Source organism: Carassius auratus, unplaced genomic scaffold, assembly GCF_003368295.1.
Source record: "Carassius auratus strain Wakin unplaced genomic scaffold, ASM336829v1 scaf_tig00027863, whole genome shotgun sequence".
Classification (NCBI taxonomy): Eukaryota; Metazoa; Chordata; class Actinopteri; order Cypriniformes; family Cyprinidae; genus Carassius; species Carassius auratus.
In genome coordinates, this window is record NW_020525634.1 from 32,855 (window position 1) to 55,698 (window position 22,844).

Consider the following 22,844-nt stretch of genomic DNA (forward strand, 5'->3'; position numbering starts at 1 on the left):
TATGAATATTTCTATAATGGAAAAATGTAACGTCTGCAAATTAGTCCCTTTCCGCACTCAATTTGAGTTATAGTTAATTCTGAGGAGAAATACTGTTAGGTGAGGACAACTACAGCTTGAAAAAAACAATCTAATATATAAATGTGCATATTAAAATCTGAAAGAGCAATGTAGGAGTACAGAAATCATTACCATTAGAACTTGTACCGATCCACAGAGCACCATCTGAGGTGATGTCATCAATTGGTCCTGCCAAGGTTTGGGTGTCTAAAGCTGTGCCATCATCCTCTTGACCATTCAGGAACAAGCTCACGCTTGTTTCATGTATCTATGAATTCATTCGAAATAGGACAAATCAGTTACAAAATGCATGATTCAATCAATTGTTATATATATATATATATATATATATATATATATATATATATATATATATATATATATATATATATATATATATATATATATATATATATATATGTATATATATACATATACATACAATAAAAGCAATATGGCTGCCAACATTTGTCTCCATTGTTTGTTTTGTAAGGAGTATTTCCCTATCGGTAAGGTTCCATAACATTTAGGATGTCATTTAGGCAGCAAGGCAACAGACCTAATATTTATGTTTTATATGGCTGATGATTGTGGGTACTTTTCTCAGATAACACCCCTTCATCATATTCATATTTGCATGTTCTTTCACAATCTCCTTTAAAAAAGGTGCATGGAAATAAGGCACTAAAAAATCCATAAGGATGAAGGCAGCATTAGACTGGAGGATCCTTAAGCTGCTCTCTTTCATGGCCGCTGATTGAAAACTGTAGAGAGGCTATTCTTGAAATCTCTAACCGGCCAATGACATGCAGCTGAGATTTGAAGCAACGTCACAGTGATGTAAATGAATCCTGAAGTGCTTCTTCCATTTACCAGCCCTGCAGACTCTTGAAAGAGCTCTGGTGCTCCTTTTGTTGCATTCCTAGCTTTTATTTACTCTCCTTCCATTCTATTAACTTTTGCTTTTGGGATAATATGTGGGCATTTTTTCCACCTGTTTAATCAAGCCTTTTTGTACCATCCAAACTGTTAGGCTGATGATACATGGGGCAACTTTCTGAGCAATTTTGCCAGACAACTTTTTATGAGCAATGTTTCCTGGGCACTTTCCTATTATAAAAAAAGGGTAACAAATTTCTACATGGATACTTTAGATCAGTCATCAGCCCTGGGTTGTTGGACAGTTAGTGATGGTGTTGTTGAAATCGTGCAACTTTAGTTTTATAATTCTAAATCATTCTTTTGAGAAGATTACCTTCATGAACAAAATGTAAGAATCATAAACTTTTGCTGGTCACAGAGCTTATTTGCTGCAATAATCCAAGAGCGTGCATCTGTATGTGTGTTTTAAGGTGGGGGGAAAAAGTGTTTCTTGATTTGAACTGCTTGTGCCCTAAGTATATCACTTGGCCAGCTCTTATTGTATTAGAATGCAAGTGTGTGTTGGTAGTGTGGGACTGGTCTGACCTGTCTGGAACGCTGCCTATGAGATCAAACCAGTGTGGAGCAGATTAATAACTGGCCATTCTGTGGAGCTCTTAGTAACATACTAATCAGCAGGTGCTGACATCTTAAAAGCTCCTCTCCACTTTCAAAATGAAAATGGAACATTTAATCTGCACAGGGATTTACCAGAATGTGCAACAAATGTTTGCCATTATTTATATAACAATGGCTATTAAGCAAATGTCTCACTAGAAATAAAAACTCCTGAAACATTTTTTCCACCTAAACTATTGTGCCTTTATATTAAATGGTTAGTTCACCCAGAAATTTAAATTAGGCCATAAATTACTCACCTTGAAGTCATCCTAGGTGTATATGGCTTTCTTCTTTATCATACGAATCCAGTCAGAGTTATTTAATTAATTTTCTTTGATCTTTCAAGTTTTTTGATGCCATTCAGCTGGTGATGCACTGCATCAGTCCAAGAGAATTTAAATAAAAAGCTAATCAATAAAAAAAAAGTCTCACATGCGCAAAGCTGACCTCATACGTCATAACCCTGGAACTGCTTCATTTACAACTCTTTCTTACAAAAACGCATTTTCATTTTGGGGTGAACTAACCCTTTAAGTAGCCTCATAAATACATATTTTGGAAATGGTGGGAAAATAATTTGATTAAACATTTTTCAGTTTTAAATCTGTGGGAAATGACAACACTAAGAGTGTTGTAAGACACCACAACACAGAGCCAAAGATGTAACATTATCACTGGCTGACATTAAGAAATAGTAATACTAGCTAACTGCTAAAGGTCTTCTGTCCATCAGCCTTGTAGAGGTCAATATTAAACAAATATTAGCTAGCGTTGTTGTTGTTTTACATGTGGCAACACAACAAGATCTTTAAAAGGGTCACAAATGAAAAAGCTAATAATACGTCATCATTTAAAATAAAGTTTATGAACTAAAAACACAACTTAACATTTATTTAAACCGAGTCGCAAAAACAGCTTGTTTTGGAAGGGTTTAACACTTTAGACCATTTGCACTGAAATCATGAGAAGGAAACAGATTATTACACTACATTAGACTCAACAGCAGTCTGCGCTTTGCCTCCAAAGGTCTGAGAGAAAGCAAAAAAATGATCAGGGAAAAAGTAAATTATAGCTGTATTTGTAGAAAGAAACCTCTGGGGGGAAAAATGAATAAACTAATAAAATACGGCCGCTTTAAACTGAAGCAGACCATCTGACATGAGATTTAAGAAAGACTTAAAACTCTTTTTGTTTTTGTTCTAAGAAAACAACAGTGCACAATCTTTCTAAAATCTAACTGGGGGCTTTTTATAGCAGCGATTTCATAATTCATACCAAAAACAAAGTTGTGATCTTTGGGCTTGAACCATAAAGCAGGGGCAGATACAAGCTTAACCTGAAGCCAAGTCGTCTGCAGCAGCGTGAGAGACAAACCATTCCATGATAAAGCCCTTTCCATTTCAGCACTGGAGGAGCTGTCAGGGCCTGTAGAAATATTCCACTCTGGATGAGGGTATAAGCGCAAGCAATCCTCCTCTTTTAATACTGATACCTGCTGAAGCCCTGTCCTTCTATCTGAACACACACTCTCTCCCGCTACCTCATACAAACTCACACATACATAACCGCAAACACATGAGGGGCCCTATCTTGCACCCAGCGCAATTGACTTTGTACACCGACGCATGTGTCATTCCTATTTTGCACCCGCGCAAAGCGCGCTTTTCCCTCCACAGAAGCACGTCGCTAAACTAGTGAATGAACTTGCGCTCCCTGGGCGGTTCAGCGCAAAAAAAGAGGCGTGTTCCGGCGCAAACAATCCTTGGTGCTATTTTGCTGTTCCATTAAACAATTGCGCCACTGACCAGAAAAAACCTAGTCTAAAGTCAGTGGCGCGTTGCGCGCTGTTCATTATGCTATTTTAAGGGCGCATGTTTGACCATAATGTATATAGCGTGCACAACGCGCATACACTTTGCTCATATAATCTACACAGATTTTTATTAAGATTCATAAATTGTTACACTAAAAAATATTAACACATGAGATGACGGAAATCATTGTGGTGTGTCACGAAGATGTGAAAAAATAGGCATAAGTCTTGCTTACAAATTATTCAGGCTAATTGTAGTAATTAAGGATCAGACCTGTTTGCCCAATAGTGGCAATACATATATGTATATAAGGACATCTGACAAATTGGTTTGTCCGTCAAGAACCAGGAAAAAAAAAATCGATGAAACAGTTGTGGCTATTTCCTCCCACGCCTGTTTAACCGACGCTATTTTGGGTGGGTTTCTCCCATCCCCATACAACACAACTTCTCTGTCTTTCACTGCTCTTACAAGAACATCAGTCTCCTCGGCTGTGAACCGCTCCTGGCGTGCGCCTGGTAAATACGCCATAATAATAGCAATCCATAATGGAACTTGCGCACCTGCTTTTAAAGGGAATGTTGGATGACGCTCTGATTGGTTTATTTCACGTTACGCCCAAACCACACCTATGAATAATGAAGCTACTTCAGACCCACCCATTTTAGATTTGCGCCGGGCGCAAGAGCCATTTATCCCGCCGGGAAAATAGCAGCAGCGCCGAGACCCGCCCACAAAGTTACTTGCGCTTCGCGCTTTGACACTTTCGTTTCAGATCGTTTAAATAGGGCCCGAGATGTTTTATTTACGGCTCATAGCTAGGCCTCCCTGTGACTCCTATCATTTAACTGAAGCAAAAAGGTTTTCCTATTTGTAATTTGTTACATTATCACATGTTTCATAATGCACTCAGAGGCCATTGTGGTGATGTGAAATATAACAGACAGGAAGTTTGAGGTGCTGCTATTGATGCCAGAGGCTCTCTTCACTGTCCACCAATACAATGCGAAGAAAACTGATGAAAAGCCAATTTCCCCTTTATCACATTAACACAGCCATGAGAGAGGAACATTTGTTCTACTCAGGTACACTAAAGATACAATTGCCAATCTCACATATACATGTTTTATATCAGCCTTCTTCCTCCTGCTGTGAGGATGGCAACAATATATTAAGACTAGCGTGACAGTTTATTTAAGAAAAGAAAATTGTCTCTGTGGAGCTGGAGAAGTCAGAAATATATAAGGCAATGTGTCAGCGCTTTTAATAAAGGTAATAACTCTTGAGAGGCTATGCTTTACACGGAAAGCATATCTTGAGTCATAACCCCCCCCCGCCCCCCCCCCCCCCCCCTACACACACACACTGTTCACCATTTCCGAACAGAATAGGATTTATTTTTACTATCAATATAACGTAATATTAACATAGTTTCTGCAGTTTTGGTTATGTGTCCGTAAAGAATGAGTCTCTTCACATAAAGAAAAAGCTTGAAAAAGTTTGTTTATGATGATAAGGACCCTGTAAAATCCAGGCAGAAGAGAAATGGTTGTACCTTAAAATTACATATTATTACAAAATTACACATTTCCAACAATAGATACATATTTACCATATGTTAAAGTAGTGACTGTGCATTACAGAACAGAGAGTGCAACGAATATATTGCAGCTTTGACATTTTATACTGGGAAATTAGCAAGTATTCATAAACACCAGTCTTTGTAATCATATGGACAAATTGTTTTACTGGAAGCTGTTTGTTTTTATAGTATCATTAATGGTCTTCCTGCTGGGGTAACTGCTGATGCAGGAATATCTATGTTTGTGATGAATTACAATCTTTTTACATCAGGATAATGATTTCAAGTGGACTGTTTCTTGAAAACATGACATTTACAATCAATTTACAAGTGCAAATGTTCCTAATTGATCCGGTTGTCATTAAGGATATTAATCAAGCATTATCTCTCACCAGTAAGCGAGGAAGGTGAATTCAATGAGGCTTCAAGAACGAAAAGAGCAATGTCTGCAAGTGATTTTCCTGTAATTTACCTTTTCTCTCATTTGTTTATGATTTTGAATTAATGGAAACACAAAGAGAACTCCAGCTCTGGCTCATTTATAGATCAAAATGTTTAATTTCTCTGGGGAGCCATAGTGAAAAGACAAACCACCAGTAATAAATATTGAATATATTAGAATTTTTTTTTTTTTTTTTGAGATGATGTTCACGTTTTGAGAGGTTAATAATTATGCAGTTTAATAAAAAAAAAAACTTTAACCCTTAAAAATCATGAGATATTTAAGTAGTTGAAATATTTCTATAACCTTTATGGAATTGAAAACCATACCAAGAAAGTGAGCACATGTAGCATGCCCTTGCAAGATTACAAGTCTCCAACAACCATCAAAGGGAAATAACCAATCCCACATTTCATGTATCTTCTCATTATGTATTACCACCAAATATATATATATATATATATATATATATATATATATATATATATATATATATATATATATATATATATATGCCGGAAATGTTTAACATACCAGCACATTTTAGCACCTGACTTATTGCAGTCCAGCTTTATTTATGTAGTGCAATGAGTCCTGGTGTGTTCATATGACTTTGCTGTACACTTTACAGATTGTGGATACGGGGGCAGCATGCCACGAGCTACCCATCCATCTCCTGACAGGCCTCAGATCCAGGATTGTACACTTCATTTTTTCCTCTACCCACCCCTCTTGCGCCTTTCACTAGCAATAAACACATGCTAACTAGGCAGAAGGACAGTGGCGGCTAAACAGAGGAGACGTAATCAGCTCCGCCACATCTGCAAAGAGCCACAACCCTGCAGCTATGACAGATTACAGGACTCCAATGCAGCCACACAATGCATTTGATCTGTCTGATCAGTGCGGACGATTTCCAGGATGTTTCTTGCCCCTTGGTCGTATGCTCGTCTGTCATTGTTACTCATGCCCAGTCTGAGAGACATAATACTGTGAAATTGCTCACATCGACTTATGGCCATTACCAGTTTCGCAGGAAGCACTGTCACTCAGCATTGCCCCTTTTGATATATATCCATCCGCCACTGATCTTCTCAGACTTTAATCTGAATAAAGACTCCTGATAAAACTTGCCAAGGAAAGCCCATCTCTAGGCAAATGTTTAATTCCATCTGACATTGATGTGCTGAAACACATATAAACACCTCAATGGACCAGATTAAACAATGTTTTGCACGTCATTGTTGGGGGTTCTCAGAAGGCCAGTGTATTTTCCTTTCGATACAACACATAATTTAAAGCCAGTATATTCACAAGTGCTGCAAGACGCCGATGTCCTGTAGAAGTCAACTCCAAGAACTTAAAGCTGAGAAGACTCTAATTTCCTGTCAACACTTTGGGGTGATTTATTCGCCACTCGTGGCCTCCTGTGCCTGTGGACAGTGAGCTGGGGAAAGGTGGAAGCTCTCCTTGCTTCCATCCACCTTGCTTCACCTTCACTTGCGCTGCCAATCAGTCTCCATCACTCTGGGTGGCATAAGAAGCTCTGAAAGGTCAGCTGACCCGCTGCCAGCTCCCCTTCCAAAGCCAGAGGGCAACTTGATAGCAGCACTGATGTCTCCTCTGCTAGAGATTTACTCCTCTGCTTGTGCAAAGTTTATTTACAGCACACCTTTATCTACAAAAAATAAACATCTGCGTGACATTGTCGATATTTGAATTTAGAATTTGAAGTGTGTTATCCATGTGAAAAATTATAATTTATCATAATTTACAGCAACAGGAAGTAATGGAAGTGAGAGTCTATTTGTGTTAAGGACTGTATTACTACTGAGAAAGCGAGCTGCCTACAGGATTTTATCATCCTGCATTATCCTGCATTATCTTTTTCTTTCTCACACATATAGTTTGACTCGAGGCAGCCAGATACCCTTTTCCAACCCCACCACAGCACCCCGGTTTTAGTGGTCCTTTGGCTCAAAGGGCCCTTGGCCACGGGCTGGCTGGCCTACTTATCTTTGGGTGGGGTGAAGTTCACTCAGGGTGATGAGCCATGTGCACATTCGGGTTAAGAGCTTGAGACTCGGCAGCTCTTGGCCAAAACAAATGTCCCCGGAGAACGAGCGTCTGCCACAGTGCAAGCCTCTGCGATCGAAATGGCATGGCCAAGGCCTAGACCCTTGTGGAAGCTCTAATTGTGCGTGAAAATGTTCATTAACTTGTGGGATTCTCACGAACTTCGAACAGCCAAAGACAACATATAAACAGCCACAAGAGCACAGTTTCAGACTGCTTCCCACAGGAGCTGCAGAACATAGTGTTATAAACAATACTGTTCAATAATTGAGAGGATAATATTGAATAAATTAAAAGCATTTTAGACACGATGTTGCTACTTAGCGCCAAATGAAATCAAGCAGAATTAACAGGTGCATGTCTCTGAGCAACACTGAATGAACCAGTTGAGCGGTTAATTCAAACGATTCACTTATAATTGGTTTGTCTTCTGCAAGAATCATTGTTTTTTAGGGAATCCATTCATTAAATACCATTCAGTGAATCACTCATAAAAGTTTGTTTTCAAACGAAGGAGTTAACAGTTCGAAGACTCACTCATAAAACAACCAACTGTCAACCTGCAGAAAGATTAATTGAAAAATCATTTTTGACTGTACATTAGGGCTCTTGAAACACCCTCACCCAAACAAATTAAAGAGCTGGAACTAACTAAATTAATATTCAAGACTTTATGATTTTACTCATTAGTTTATGATTCTACTCATTAGTTAAGAAACTGAATGAAAAAACACTGTCATTTCAGGAAATTTAGAATCAATCGCAAAGGAAACTGATAATGGTTTTATTTCAACTTCTAAATGAGAAATTAAAGGGATAAATAAGTTCTCAAGAAGCATAACTCAGTTCTATTTGACCCAATAAAGGTCTAGTCGCTACCTGGTATCACAGCATCTTTTTAAATTTTAACCAAAAATGAGACCTGAAAGTAAAAGCAGACAAAACAAAGTCTGTGACATGGATACCAACAAATGGACAATATGTTGATGTAATGATCCCCACTTCACTAGAGAAGAACTGCATCAAAGTTCCAACTTTCATATGCAAGAACAAGAAGTTTTAACCATTCATAAGAGTCATGACAGGCACCTGACACGCATTGATATGATAATTCAGATTTACGTTGAGGAGTGGCTGTAATCACTGTTCCTCTTTGGCATTTACATTTTCAACTTTCCCTCTTCGACAACTCTTTTCATGTGTCGAGACCTGCCAAGGCTCATCAGCTACGCTGTGATACGTTCACGGTTTTGAACTGACTTGCAAAGAGACAAAAAGAACGCTGTTGTAATTTTTCCTCCCTGCCGAGTCTCGATACTTGCTTGATCTTAATTACAGCCCACAACTTCATAGAGACAAATTACCCACAATAAGCAGCACAACAAACAACTGACAGGAACCCACTGTCGCTCCTCATCGTCATCCAAGTGGACAGCATAAAAGGCATATCACTCTTCTCTTCTCCTCCGCTGTTTCTCTCACTCTCCTTTTAAAGTAATGACTATGGACAAACACCTGCAGACCAACTCCTCTTTCTTTTCCCCTGAAGCCTTTCTAAATGCTGTAATGCTGTATTCCTTTTGAGTGTTTCTTTTTTCCTCCACTCTCTTTATCTTGGAGGTTTTTTTTTTTTTTTGACCATATACAGGATTCCTCAAAAGCAGGAAGACCGTTACCTGTAAGGGTGCTTAATTATTTGGTTTGCTTTTGACAAAAACTAATGTTAACAGTATGAATGGGACTGAATGGTAAGCTAGTGCAGTGAATCTCTATTCAACTACAGTATAGTAGAAACGTAATTTTCTGTAAGTTGCTTTGCAAAAATTTGTATCATAAAATGCGCTTTACATATACACTTGAATTGAACTGAATTGAATTCTTTATTTTGGAAGCACCTTTACATTTTAGTTTGGTGTTGATGATTCAAGTAATAACACAAAAAATGTTTGGGAACACTTGCCTAGTTGACTATTCAGGTCGACTAGTTGATGATTTTTTTTGGTACTTTGTAACGAATTAAGAGATTTCTCAGAAATGGGTTTCTTACAGCCTTTAAATGGGAATAACAGACAGATATTAATACCTGTCATTTATCTTATTAAAACAATAATATATCCCTGAGAAATGCATACTAAATCTTAAAACCTAAATCAGCCTAAAGTCCAACTACATCATTCAATGTTCAAGTAAACCACTAACTAGTCGATATTGAAAATATATAATTTTACAGTTAAAAGGTCTGTCTGTCACTTAAAAAAAAAGTCAGATGAATAATCATAATCATATTCAAGAGATAGTTCAGTACTTAAGAAAAAAAAAAACAGAAAAGCTTGCCTAACACCAGGTACTTAGAGACGGTGTCAGTAATAGTCTTCAGCAAGTAGACCACCATGAAGAGTTAAGGCTGAAAATAGGCTAATTTTGTCCCTAGAATACAATGTCCGGTCTGCAGTTTAAAATTCCTAATGGGCACAGAAAATATATCTTATGTAGTCCAAGTAAAGGCTGTCACAGCAAGGCAGCATATTACCTGTGAATTTGTGTGAAGGATCTCATTATCATAATAATGTTTTCTGTCCCAGAAGTCAACCTGCTATTCATAATCTGAACGAATGCAATTTAAAGCCATAATAATCACTACTATTGTAAGGTAATACTCTCCATAGACAGAGTACTCTGTTTCCTGATGATGGCCAAGTTTATCCTCTGCTCCTTCTCCTTTCATTTCTGACACAGAGATACAGGCTGCCATTTCCAAAGCTGAACAATGCCAGAGAGCCGGTCCTAATGGGACTGACTGGTACTTTGTCAGTGCAAAGGACTCTGAAAGCTGAGAATGAAACATGACCCAGCAATTCCACAGTTTTGTGCTCTTCATGTTTGCATGGCTGATCTGGATGCGGATCATTCTTTGAAGACAAAGCAGAGGCAAAAGCAGCTGAATGTTTCTGACAGGAATGATGCAGGAGCGACTGGACCTGGATTGATATGTATTCAGAGCGGGGTGTATGAGGGGTTGACCTGCACTCTTCCCCCTTCCTGCCCTCACAGCTGCAGGAAAGCAGATGTTTACCACTGTAATTAACACCTTCTATTCATGCATCTTGTCCAAAGTGGAAATCTGTTGTGACATGGTTTCAGCAAAAACCTGCTGCGGGTTCTCACAACACAATATTAATATCAATATTTTTCAGCAGCTACTACCTCAAATATGAATGGATGGTGATTTATTGTTGCCAAAGCAACACTACATGACACCTGACCAAGCTTGCATCATATGATTCTGCCACAAAGCTAGAAACTCGTTTCATCCCTACTGACACCTAAGCAGGAAATACTTCATCGAACACTAAATATTCAGTTTAACTTTACAGTTGGATATCACATTATGAAGATGCATGCTGTAATGTTGTCTTGAATAGAATGTGATATAAATAATCATGGAAAGAATAAGAGAATAGAAACATGATGCCTACCTGTAGAGACATGTGTGTCCAGACGCCTATGCTGATATGACCTGCAGTCTTCATGCTTATAGAGAAGTTTTGTTTGCTGTGAATGCCGTAGTGAATTTGAATGTCTTCCTTGGAGACTGTCACCAGCAGCACCAGTCTGCCCACAGCCCTCTTTTCCAATAAAGTCCTGCACATTAGGAAAACAAACATTAATAATTTTGCTGAGAGAAATTCAAGTGCTCAAAATAAGCCACATAAAAGAATATCCAGAACAGGTCTAAATTTACATAAAATATTTTGAATTGCCTAATGCATCTTCATATGTAGCACCTCATTGTTTCATATAGTAAACAGTAAAAGACATCAGTAAACAATCAATACACCTCCAAAATATACCTTTAAAATAATCCAACTCGCTTTTACTGCGAAATTTGTTGCCATCTAAAATGAACATCACTCTGACATTTATGCATGTCGTATCAATATTTTCCATTTGGCTTTTCTCGTTACTCGAAGACACTCTCATACACTGTCATATGAAACACCTTTACAGACGTTTTACAGGAAAAAGCAGCATTTACGAACACAAGGCCACAGCATCCAATAAATCATAAAGCATTTGTACTCAGGTTGCGGCTGGCCCCGGAGTCAAAACATCTCACCTACAGCCAAGCTTCTGCTGCCTGCTCTACTTGCAATTAGGCCAGGCTTCTCCAGGGAATGCAACATTTTAGTATTCAATATGTCTACTAAGGCAAGTGTTCCAAAAAACTACATCTGAGCGGTGTATATTTTTATGTCATATTACCAAGGGGATCTTAGGCAGGTATTTAACACAGGCCAATTAATTCACTAAGAACAGAATAAACACGCAAGCCTGTTGACTCTGCCTCACGCCGCTTCAAGGAGAAAATGGGACAGATGAACCGCCTTGACCGCACAGACTCGCTTATTTATTTTTCAACACTACTGTACACGCTTGTGGCTTTCTCTCTCTTTTCATGCTCTGCACTTGATATAAAACGCTGAAACAGTTGTTCTTCTTCCACAGCCTCTCTGACTCCATCCTTTCATCCCATCACCCACTTTCAACTATATCATTTTCTGTGCTGTGGAAAAACAAAGTGTCCTTTGAGTTGATGCTTTTTTTTTGCCAGAGCACAGGAGAAACACTGTGGCAATTTCATTTCATTGATCTAAAACTGGCCACAGCTGGTGTTGCCGGAGCAGAGCAAACAGGGCTCAGAGCTTTTTCAACTTGGCAGGACTCCTCACAGAATGTGTTCCATGTACCAACATGGTTTCAGAGTGGAGATACAACAGAGGAAATGTCTGAAAATGAGGTGAGGACAACCAACAGCTGAGTAGGGATCAACTACACAACTATAGATTGAATAAAACCAGCTCTGGCAAGGCGAGCAGCTGAGCTAATCCATATCAGGCTTAGATCATACAGCGGTGTTCTAACAAGTCATTCTTTTCCTGGAACGGCGCAGGTATTGAAACTGATCCGGTTGATTAAGTAAAATATTCACTCTCTAAGTGACAGAAACACTTGCACTGCCTCTCTGATCTTCTTAAGGGAAAATTCTGGACGTGTGTCTACTTACATTACAGTGTCTTGCTCGAGTTTCAGCCACATTGTTAGAGTAAATGAGCTCGCTGGGCCGAAACTTAGAGTTGACGGGGAAGCCGGACAACCTCTCGAGGTCGGAAAGATGAAGCTGGTGGAATCGGCCTTTGCGCCTGGACGGTGGTCCCGTGCATCACCCTTCCAGCACATGCCCGCACTTGTGGCGAGGATGTCGGTGTAGTCTAGCGTAGAGGAGCTGTACGGACACTCCTGGATACAGAACTTCTGGAAACAGGTGTGAAGATCCTCCTGAACCTGGCCGGCTTGACAGAAAGTACTTCTCTCGGGAATTCCACATGTGGCCCTCGTTGGCATGGTGCTGACAGATTTATATGCCCCTATGTTCTCGAGCCTGGGAAAGTTGCCCTGAGGGGCAGCCAGGCCAAGGGAGGCATAAAAGCCTAGGGTGTACAGTAATAACATAGCACCTTTGTGCCCAAGGAGCCAATTCGTTGTTGGTGGCGAAGTTTCCTTCTGATGTAGTGATCTTAAATAAGTAATGATGGTCATGCCGGTGGTGACATTTTTACAGTCCAGTGCCTTGGGTAAGGCAGCGCAGCTAAATGGCACAATGTCAAAAAGGAGGACAAAGCCTTCACATGATAGCTAGGATTTGGGCCCGTCAAAGTCCTGTAGAAAACCAAAGTGAGAAAGCAAGAGCAAAATCATATGTGAAAACATATTTATGAAAAATATTATACCGTCACCCTTTCTGAGGCTCTTAAGATTCTACTTGATGCAAGAAAAGCTTAACAATTACTGTTGCTGGTGCATTTGGATTTATGTCACATCTACCCTGAATTCAGCTGGCATTGCAAAGAGAAGAATTATAATAACCTCACTAAAATGGTCTGCACATAAAACCTATGCACTAGAGAGGTGAAAACCAAATCAGGTTTGTTTATACTGCCTTATCTACAAGATTGATGATTGAGTACGAACTCAACTGTCGTCAGCCTGGTTCGTGTTTCAATCGCAGCGGGCTATTTGCCAGTACTTTCAACGGTTTTCTAGAGCCAATCTTAATGACTTTGTATCAGACTGAATGAAAAGATCAAGAAAACCCGTTGGAAATGTTGTCCTCTTCAACAGTGTGACAGTTATACAAAGACTTTTTGGGAGTCGACGTTTTAAAGGCATTTCTGTCGGTAAAATTCTTCTTGACCGCGTGATAATAATTGTCTTTAGCTACCCATCAAATACAATTTCAGCTTTGTGATTATAATTTGTAATATATAAATCTGTAATTCTGTGATAATGGCACTTTGTCATTTTCTCGTCCGACACTTGACGGAAAGGTCTCGAGCGGCAGACTGTTACTATGGTTACCTCCTCGGGTTAACGCGACTTCAGTCCCCGCGTCTATTTAACCTTAACGTAGCCTACTCTGACAAACTTTTCTGGTAACTGAAACGTTTGAAAACGCTGTTAAAACAAATATACACCTATATGTAAAAGAACACATACTTTTAAGCCCCAACGTTTTATTCTGACTTTATTTATAATTAGTCTGAAAACCTCACAATGCGTCCCTTCGCTTCCATGAACAAAAACACAGACTGTTTTGTATTTGAACGTCTTAATTAGTCTTCAATGAATAAAGAAATATGTCACTAAATTAATACATACAAGCAAATATAAACGAAACAGAGGCACATTAAATATCCATACGTGACACTGAAATCCATTTCTGCTATTTTCTTACCTCGGCGCATGATGGATTCAAGGAGCGCGTGGCAGCTCTGAGCAAAGCAGATTATGAGTTTGCCATCTGCTCCTATCCACAACTTGAGCGCTCGATCACTCTAAAAACAATTGACCGAAATGCTGATAAATAACATGCGTGCACATATCCGCCACGAGTAAAAACAAAACACCTGTTGGCATCATTGATCGGTCGCTGGAGGAAGATGTCAGTGTTACATTACGTCTCGATTTAACAAGTGGATCTCTTGGCTCAGGAACGCCACTCGACGTCGCTAAGCAACCCGGCACAGAGTTGCACATTCAGGTGCTGGACTCTGGGAGGGAAAAGCAGGACAAAGGATTAAAGAGAGGGGGGCTGAATGAATGCACTATCTGGGGATGTCTGAGTATTATTATGGTCCATGACGCAATGGCTCATATTGATGACTGGGATGGCATTACTTTGGCCAAATGTCGCATCCTGCTTTGTGCGTCTTAAACTTACTTGATATGGGCCCTGCATTAAACTCTCAGAGACCCAAACACTATTGTAACAATGGCATTAATTGTTTAGTTTATATTCTTTCTTTCGTTCGTTCTTTCTTTCTTTCTCTCTTTCTTTCTTTCTTTCTTTCTTTCTTTCTTTCTTTCTTTCTTTCTTTCTTACTTTTTCTTCACAAAAGTGTTTTTGGGGAAGTCACTGGTCATAAAAATCATTCATTTAGATTTGAAGTGAATTTTGGTAAAATTGCAATGAGTATTCAGACTTAAAATCACCATGAATTAATTATTCAATTTATTTTGACTTGCTTGAGAAGCATTACCAGTAAGGAAGTCGAAATATGGATACATTAATATCCTTTCTTTAACTCACCGATCCCCTGTAAAATATGCAAGCACATTTAGAGATCTACAGCACACTTGCTTTGACTAATTGAAAGTCAACCTTCTTTATCTAAAATCTTCATCTCTGAGCAGTCACTTTATACATTTCTCGGTAGTTCCATTAGGCTACAATACAAAGACTAAAATAGTCTAGAGTAATGTCATTGACAGAATGGGCTTTGTTGTGTGAATACAATTTGATATATTATTCACATAACATTTTTTTTTTTTTTTTTTTTTTGTCAAACCATATAATAGCTACAAATACCTTTACCTGAAACTTAAAGTTAATGATTGTCAGCTAGTCTAATCATTCACTCATTCAAGTTATTATATGCAATGCAAACCTATAACTTTTAACACAATATAGGTTCATTTTCAAAACCCAACAAGTCAGCAATGTAGTTCCAGCAAGGAAAACATCAAATTCTCCAAAACAAGCCAAGCTTGAGATTAAATGTAATTTTTGAAATCACCAATGATATCTGACAACAACTGTCTAATAAATGTTGTTTCTTTTGTTCAAGTAGTGTTTAAAAAAAAAAGCGTATTTTTCAGGCTTTACCAGCCAGTGTGCATGCGCAGGCCTGATCGCACGTATCAGGATGCTGACTGTTTTTATAGCAGTTGAGACTTCTAATGGCAGCTGCAGTGATGAGTTAACTTTACCGATAAGTGATTGGCTCTTTTACTCTAAAGGTGGGGCTTCGTTCGGTAGAGCGGCTATTGAGCATTGCATTTTCCACCATTCAGAATTATACAAGTGACACATCTTGGGTATTCTATAGTCAATATAACCAAAGAGTTACTAACATAATTAGCTACTTTTTTATGGAGGAACGCTATATTGTAATGCATTTCTTTTAAAAGTAACTTTCACCAACACTGCCTAAAGACACATTTTCTATATCTTATTTATTCTCATGAGAGTAAAATTTAGGATCAAGGCCAATGCAACTATTTCCCAACACTGACTACAGTTTCCTCATGTTTTCCTCTTCCTCTGGACTGAAGTAGACATCAGGTTTGGATTTTAATTAAATCGATTTATCTTAAGCCTCCTGTCTTGCCGCCTCTGCTGCACACAAATGCTGAGAATGTTGAAATGAAAAGCAGTATTACAATTAGCCTTAGCATTATCTTAGCTTTTGTTCAGATAGCATGAAAATGAGGCTAACACATCTATCCTCTGCATTCCAGTTACTCGGGAGACAAAGCTTGGCAGTTTAACCCAGCTGTTTAACCCAGGACTCTTCCTCTAATTAATGAAACTCAACAACTACAAAAACAAAACATTATAGTGTTTCAATTAGACTTTTTCTGTCTTTGTTTTACCACTTAAATATGTGATGCAAAATTAAAAATCCATGCTGGACTTTATATTTTCACTGTTTTCCATATTGACAAATTAACATGAACCAGCATTCAAATTATTCCTATTCTCCCTGGCTTTACTAAAAGGAATCCACTGGCAGGAATTCACCTTTTGACTGTTAAACTGGTATATGGTTTGTTTTACAATAAGATATGGGACATGTTATTGTCATAAATGTAATAAAGCCTGAAAGTCATATCTTGAGCCTTATGCTGCTGATGTGGAGCTCTGTGGTATTTTCCCCCAGGGTTCCATAGTGAAATCCCTGTCCTGCTGAGATACATATGATTATATCACCCTCTTACTCCCGGAGCAGGAAGAAAGACCTGCCACAGTTTGGCAAACGTACAGATATCACTACGCTTTTATTTTTCAGCAGACCTCAGCAATTTTTTTTTTTTTGGGGGGGGGGGGTGCACTCCACATCTCTATATTTTACTACATTTAAAGCCTTTGACACTGTTATAGGTTTAAGGACATGCCATTTAAAATAATTCAATATATTTATTTATATTTTTGTTGTTGTTGTTGTGTTTTGTTATAATGTTCTTTGTTGCTTTTTTTAATCAAATACATAAATGTCCTGCGATCCTGGGAAAGAAGAATAAAATGCCGGCTGTTCTGATGCACAGTATGTGGAAAATAATGTGTTTTTTGAACACATGAGCAAAATAATTTGACCCCTTTAATAATTGAGTACACGTGTGTACCAAGATTGTAAACAAGTTGCCGTGTGAAGTAGGGGGAGCAGAAAATGTGGCCGATGTGCATTTTAAGACTGCTATCGTGCTTGGATTCCCTTTTGCTGTCAGTGAAAAAGATGGACATAGAGGGACTGTGCCAGTGCATCATCTCTCAGATTGCTCCTCTCCTGTGTAGCAACATGGCTGTATATTGAGTTGTCAGATGTGACACTCCAGACACCACACGCTGGCTCGGAGTAGGAACTGGAGATCACTGGGAAGTCAAGTCGCAATGGGCTCTGGAGTGTTCGGTTGCCACACACACACACACACATACACACACATACACAGTCAGTCACTCAGCTCACAGCACCACATGGGGGTGAGATTTCAGCAGACACAAACACCAGCTCTGGATGGACCGAATTACAAGGTAAAAAGGATCAGAAGAGAGAAAATAAAGAAGAAAATAAGAAATCTGTCAGAAGTTTATTATTAAAGCAAAAACAACTACAGAAAGAAAATAATAATAATTTAACATTTTAGGTACAATATCTATACCTCTTGCTTCATCTAAAATTCACTCAGAGGAATCTCTATATAAATACACACATTAGTTCATTTTTGTGCTTTATGTTATTTATGAAGGCCTCCCCTAAGTAGTTCTCAAGTGCTCCTTATTCAAACCTAGATGACACCCCAAACTATTTATAAAAGTGCACTAACTGAATTAATGGTTCATCGAATGTAGAGTAAAACATTTAAGTGCAAATAAACGTGCAAGTGTGACCAGCTAATGCTCTCGATGAGCCCGATGCCGTCTGATCCATTTCATCCCATGTATTAAGGAGATGATGAACTTGCATTTAAAGGGATGACAATTAATTGCTTTTGAGTGATCTACCAGTTACATTAAGTGTTAAGTAGTTCTAAAATTGAAAAAGGCTATTCTGCTGGAGATGAGTCATTATCTGCCTGAGTAGAACAGTGGGGATGTGGTGCGTGAATAAAAGAGAAAAAGAAGGGTTTGGATGGGAAATCAACCAGTTTGCTAATAAGATAAAGATGACTTCTAAAATACTAATAATGGAATTTTGAATAGTTTTACATAATGTCTTATAATAAGATTTTTTATTCACCTACTCTGTTCAGTTTTTATACTTGTGCTAATAAACCTATACTTGTTCTAAAATATTGGCTTTGAAATATGGAATCTGAAACAGTAGAGGGATAGTACATCCAAAAATGAAAATTCTGTCAACATTTACACCCTTCATGTTGAGTTAAATGTCTCAAGTACAAAAATATATTTTTATACCTGACAGATGTCCATATGTTTAGATGATAAAAAAAAAAAAAAAATCGAATTAGAATACCGAAAACTAAAGTTAAAGGCATTAAAGCAAGGAAATCAAAAATCAGTTAACTTTAATACATTTGGTTAACCATTCCTTGAACTCTCTCTGCAGACCCAGGTCTTTAGAGATCATCTGGCAGCTCCTTGCATCTGGGGTAAACAGGGTCTCAAGAGGGACAAGCCCAAAGCTGCCTTCTTTGCACATTGTCACGGCTCCACAGACTTCCTTCTCTCTTTCTTCACACACATATCAAGCCCCATGATGTCTCTAGCAGTGTCGAGGGAGCAGGAGACCTGTGAAAGGCCATTACCACAGTGTGGCCCAGTACATCAGCACACTAAGACCCAGGAGAGTGACCCTGCTCTCACACTGAGAAATAAATTGGGTGGACTCACTGACCAAAAGCCATCAGGGCCCAACTGCACACATTAGCACTTCGCAGATGATGCCAAGCACACCCGTGCCACCAGTCGAACTTCATTCCCATGGCACACTGGGGACACCACAAAACATACCGCTCAAGAGACACAGTAGTTTGGTGTATGAAATGACCAGGAAGTTGGCCTATACTGCATTTAACTCTTCAAAACCTGCAGCTGACGATAAGCAATGTGTTTGGTTAGATTGAAAGCCATTTTGCTTTCATTGATCATCACCATCCTTGTAAAGTAGACTGGATAAATTAGTTGTTAAAATGAGCTGAAGCAACAAACGTCATTAAGATTTTGTCACAACTAAATATAATGTTGTTCAATCCACTTAAACATGTCCAATTTAAATTAATTAAGAGAAAGACAATAAGACCGAAATGTATGTTGCTTCACTCAAAGAGCAACAAATGTGCTAATGCCAGTTCTGAGACCAGTCTGGCTTCCTTGTTCATTATGTGTTACATAGAGCTCTAATTGTTTTACGCATGTGATCCCTGATAAAATACATTGGCCACTCTTTTTTTTTTTATGTCAGTTCATACGGTTACCAGAAACCATTAAACGGACGTGAGCAGGACAGAGGTCATTTCAAACAGACGTATCAAGATCAGCAGTTTAACTAATATGTCTAGAATAGATCAATTAATCTAAAACGAGCTTAACTTTGAACTAAAGCTTTATGGGGAACACCACAATTCCCAATTGGACTGTAAGGCACTTTCCCGCTCTGGTTCCAAATTGCACCAAAGGGATGATCCATAAATTGACATAATGGAGAAATACAAATATCCATGCATATCCCTCGTCATAGCTTATATCAGGCCTCCTCTGAGGGTCCAACCTCAGTGAAAACCCAATTATAGCAGCTCCACATTTCAGGCGTATAACACGGAAGAGCAGAAAGAGTTAAAAGAGCCATTACAAATGCCATGGAGCACTTTTAGCGTCTCGCAAGGTTAATGATAACGGTACTTGGCAGCTGAAATGCTCAAGTAGCTTTTATTGTATCATAATAATGAATCAATGGCATAAAGATAAAATAAAATAAATGAACTCCGAAGTCAATGAGTAAAATGTATGTGCCGCAGCACAAAAAAAAAAAAAAAAAAAAAAAGGGCCAACGGGGGCCCTATTTAAGTAATATCTTATGATGTCATCTTCTTGAAAAATATTTGCCGTCAGGTCACTGCTCTCTGCCTTGTATGCTCTTGTTACAGAACATTAAATGTCTCCCCACATTATATGATACATATTAGCGGCAGATGATTTTACACACAATGCTATCTTACTATATAGTGCTTTATTTCCTTTTCAAGCCTATAAATTGCCTTAATATTTCTCTTCTCTGTCCAATCTATTATACAGTAGGGTGCCAAATATTTAGGTTTGCTATTTAGGTATCCTAAGAGCTTTCCTCTTGTTGATGTTTGTATCTTCTGCTCCTCATTTGGCCTGCTGTGTCTTATAGGAGAGACAAAGTGGATGTGGGCAGACCATGAGACTGTGCTGATGTTAGGAACGTTGTCTTACATCAATGTGTCTGCTGTAAAGCCTCAGGGCATAGCGGCTGATTACCCTCTGAGTGGACATGCCTCAAACGCTGCATCAAGTTGTCAAGAACTTTCTGCTCATCCACCATTTTTCTTCCCCTTTCCGACGCAATAATTTTGTAACCACGACAGAATGAAGAGTGGCTGTGTGAAGATGCCAGTGCAGGGAAAAAAAAGAGAAAGACTGCTCTTGAGAGGAAAAAAAAGTCAAGTAGCTAGGCAGAAGATTCTATTGCCTGGATACTAGTATCCAGCTCATCAGCTGTTACATTCATTATTCATATTCCATAAGTGTTTTTTTTTTCATATAGTAAATGCAGGACATGAATAAATACAGACTACTTTGTCATACGAATTTGTATGGAAATGTTACTTATGTGCCTCGCAGAAACAAACAGTAATATATTTCTATTAATATCTAATTTACAAAAAATCTGAAGCACAATTTTTTGACATTAGTGAAGACTGTGATTGAGAGTTTTAAAATTTCATAACAAAAATGACACTAAATGTACCTATTTCTTCCTATATAAATATATATTTATACATACATATATACTGTATACAGTTCAAATGTTTAGGGTCAGCAAGGTTTTTTATTTTTTTTTATGTTTTTGAATGCCACTTAAGCTCACCAAGGCTGGAATTGTTAGTTCAGTAAAAACAGTAATATTAAAGAGATATTACTGCCATTTAAAATGACTTACTTCTATACATTTTTACAATTAATTTCTTTCTTTAATGGCAAAAATGTAATTTCAGCAGCCATTGGTCTTAAATGTGACATGACCCCTCCGGCCTTGAAATTTCTCATCAATGTTGAAAATTATTATGCAGCTTAATATTTATATGGAAACTTTGTAAAAAAAAAAAAAAAAAAAAAAAAAAAAAAAAAAAAAAAAAAAAAATCATGATTATTGGATGAACAGCATTTATTTGAAACAGAAATCTTTGTAACATTATTAATGTCTTTACTGTACTTTTGATCAATTTAATGCATCCTGGCTGAATAAAACTATATAAATAGTCTTGAGTCTCATAATGATGTACTACAGAGCACTAAAAATAAAAAAAATAAATTATACTAATAAATAAATAAAACCCACAATGTGTTACGATTGAAAACGTGTTGTCACACAGTAAAACACAGGGGAAGTCAAAACTGGAAGCATGTTTAATATTGCTCTACTTTTATCCTGAAAGGCATAATTGGAGTTACACATCTGAACTGATCGTAGTTACAGAATCATAGGTCTCTCTTTTTGCATTTAACAATATATACAATGTAAAATAAATACATTTACACAAATGGACATATTGTTTGGAGCACACTGTAATGATGCACATCACAAAAATATACAGTTAATAGTTTTTACCGATGTGGAGCACATCTAAAAACTACAGACATGATTCTCACTACAGCTTGTTTCAGCAACTCCTGGGTTGAAATATATCATCATCATATTGATCAAATGCTTTTTCATTCTTTCCCCTTTCTCCCTCTGGATCTCGTCCTCTCCCACACTTGTTTCTGCTTTAGACTGCCAGGAACCTAGATGCGTTTGGCAGACGCGTCAATGCATGAATAAATACAACCAACACCTAAAACCTCTTCAACATTTAAAAATAGCAGTTGTTTGTACATCTGATCATCCTAAATCCCATTAATTTGCAAAATAGTCCAATAAATACAGCATTTGATCACTAATTGAATCACATTGTACAACAACTGTACGTCGTACCGTCATATTGCTTTAAATAAGAAAATATCTCTAAAAAAAGTCATCATGGGTATGGATAAATTACACTTTGATTTCTATGCTGGACAGATGAGTGCTAAAAGACACAGTAAAATTGTCTTCAATGGGTCGAGAGTGCTGTGTGCCGTTTAGTCCAAAATTGCACAGTACATAAAAGTACTTTGTTTTTCATTTTGTGCACTAAAAGCAACTTGGAAAATGCATATCTGAGTGTAGATCGGAACCACTTGCTCTTGTTTTTCGCGAAATCGTACAAAACTGAACAGAATAAGAAAGCATGTCTAGTTCCATATCGCTTCGTTTTCATCACGATCACCTCAAGGTAAGGTAAAAAAAAAAAAAAAAAAAAACAAGCAAAAAAACAAGAAAGAAATCATCTTCCCAACAACAAGACCCCCCAAACCCCATTGTTTCTGATGAGTTGCCATGAACGATAAGATCTAAAGTCACATTATACTAACCTTTCCAATGTACAATCTATTAAGAGTTTTTAATAGCTAATGATAAATACA

At 38.0% G+C, this 22,844-nt stretch overlaps 1 protein-coding gene across 1 annotated transcript in view; it reads right to left on the reverse strand.

Moving 5' to 3' along the window:
- Window positions 1-14,775, reverse strand: part of LOC113079382 (usherin-like) — a 43,336-nt gene extending 28,561 nt beyond the window's left edge. The window contains exons 1-4 of the mRNA XM_026251635.1: window positions 14,310-14,775; window positions 12,582-13,234; window positions 10,993-11,158; window positions 193-328 (exon numbers count right to left, since the gene is read on the reverse strand). Of these exons, the coding sequence (XP_026107420.1) occupies window positions 193-328; window positions 10,993-11,158; window positions 12,582-13,114 (835 nt within the window). The 5' untranslated portion in view covers window positions 13,115-13,234; window positions 14,310-14,775. The remainder of the gene's footprint in view (window positions 1-192; window positions 329-10,992; window positions 11,159-12,581; window positions 13,235-14,309) is intronic.
- Between the last annotated feature and the right edge of the window lie 8,069 nt (window positions 14,776-22,844).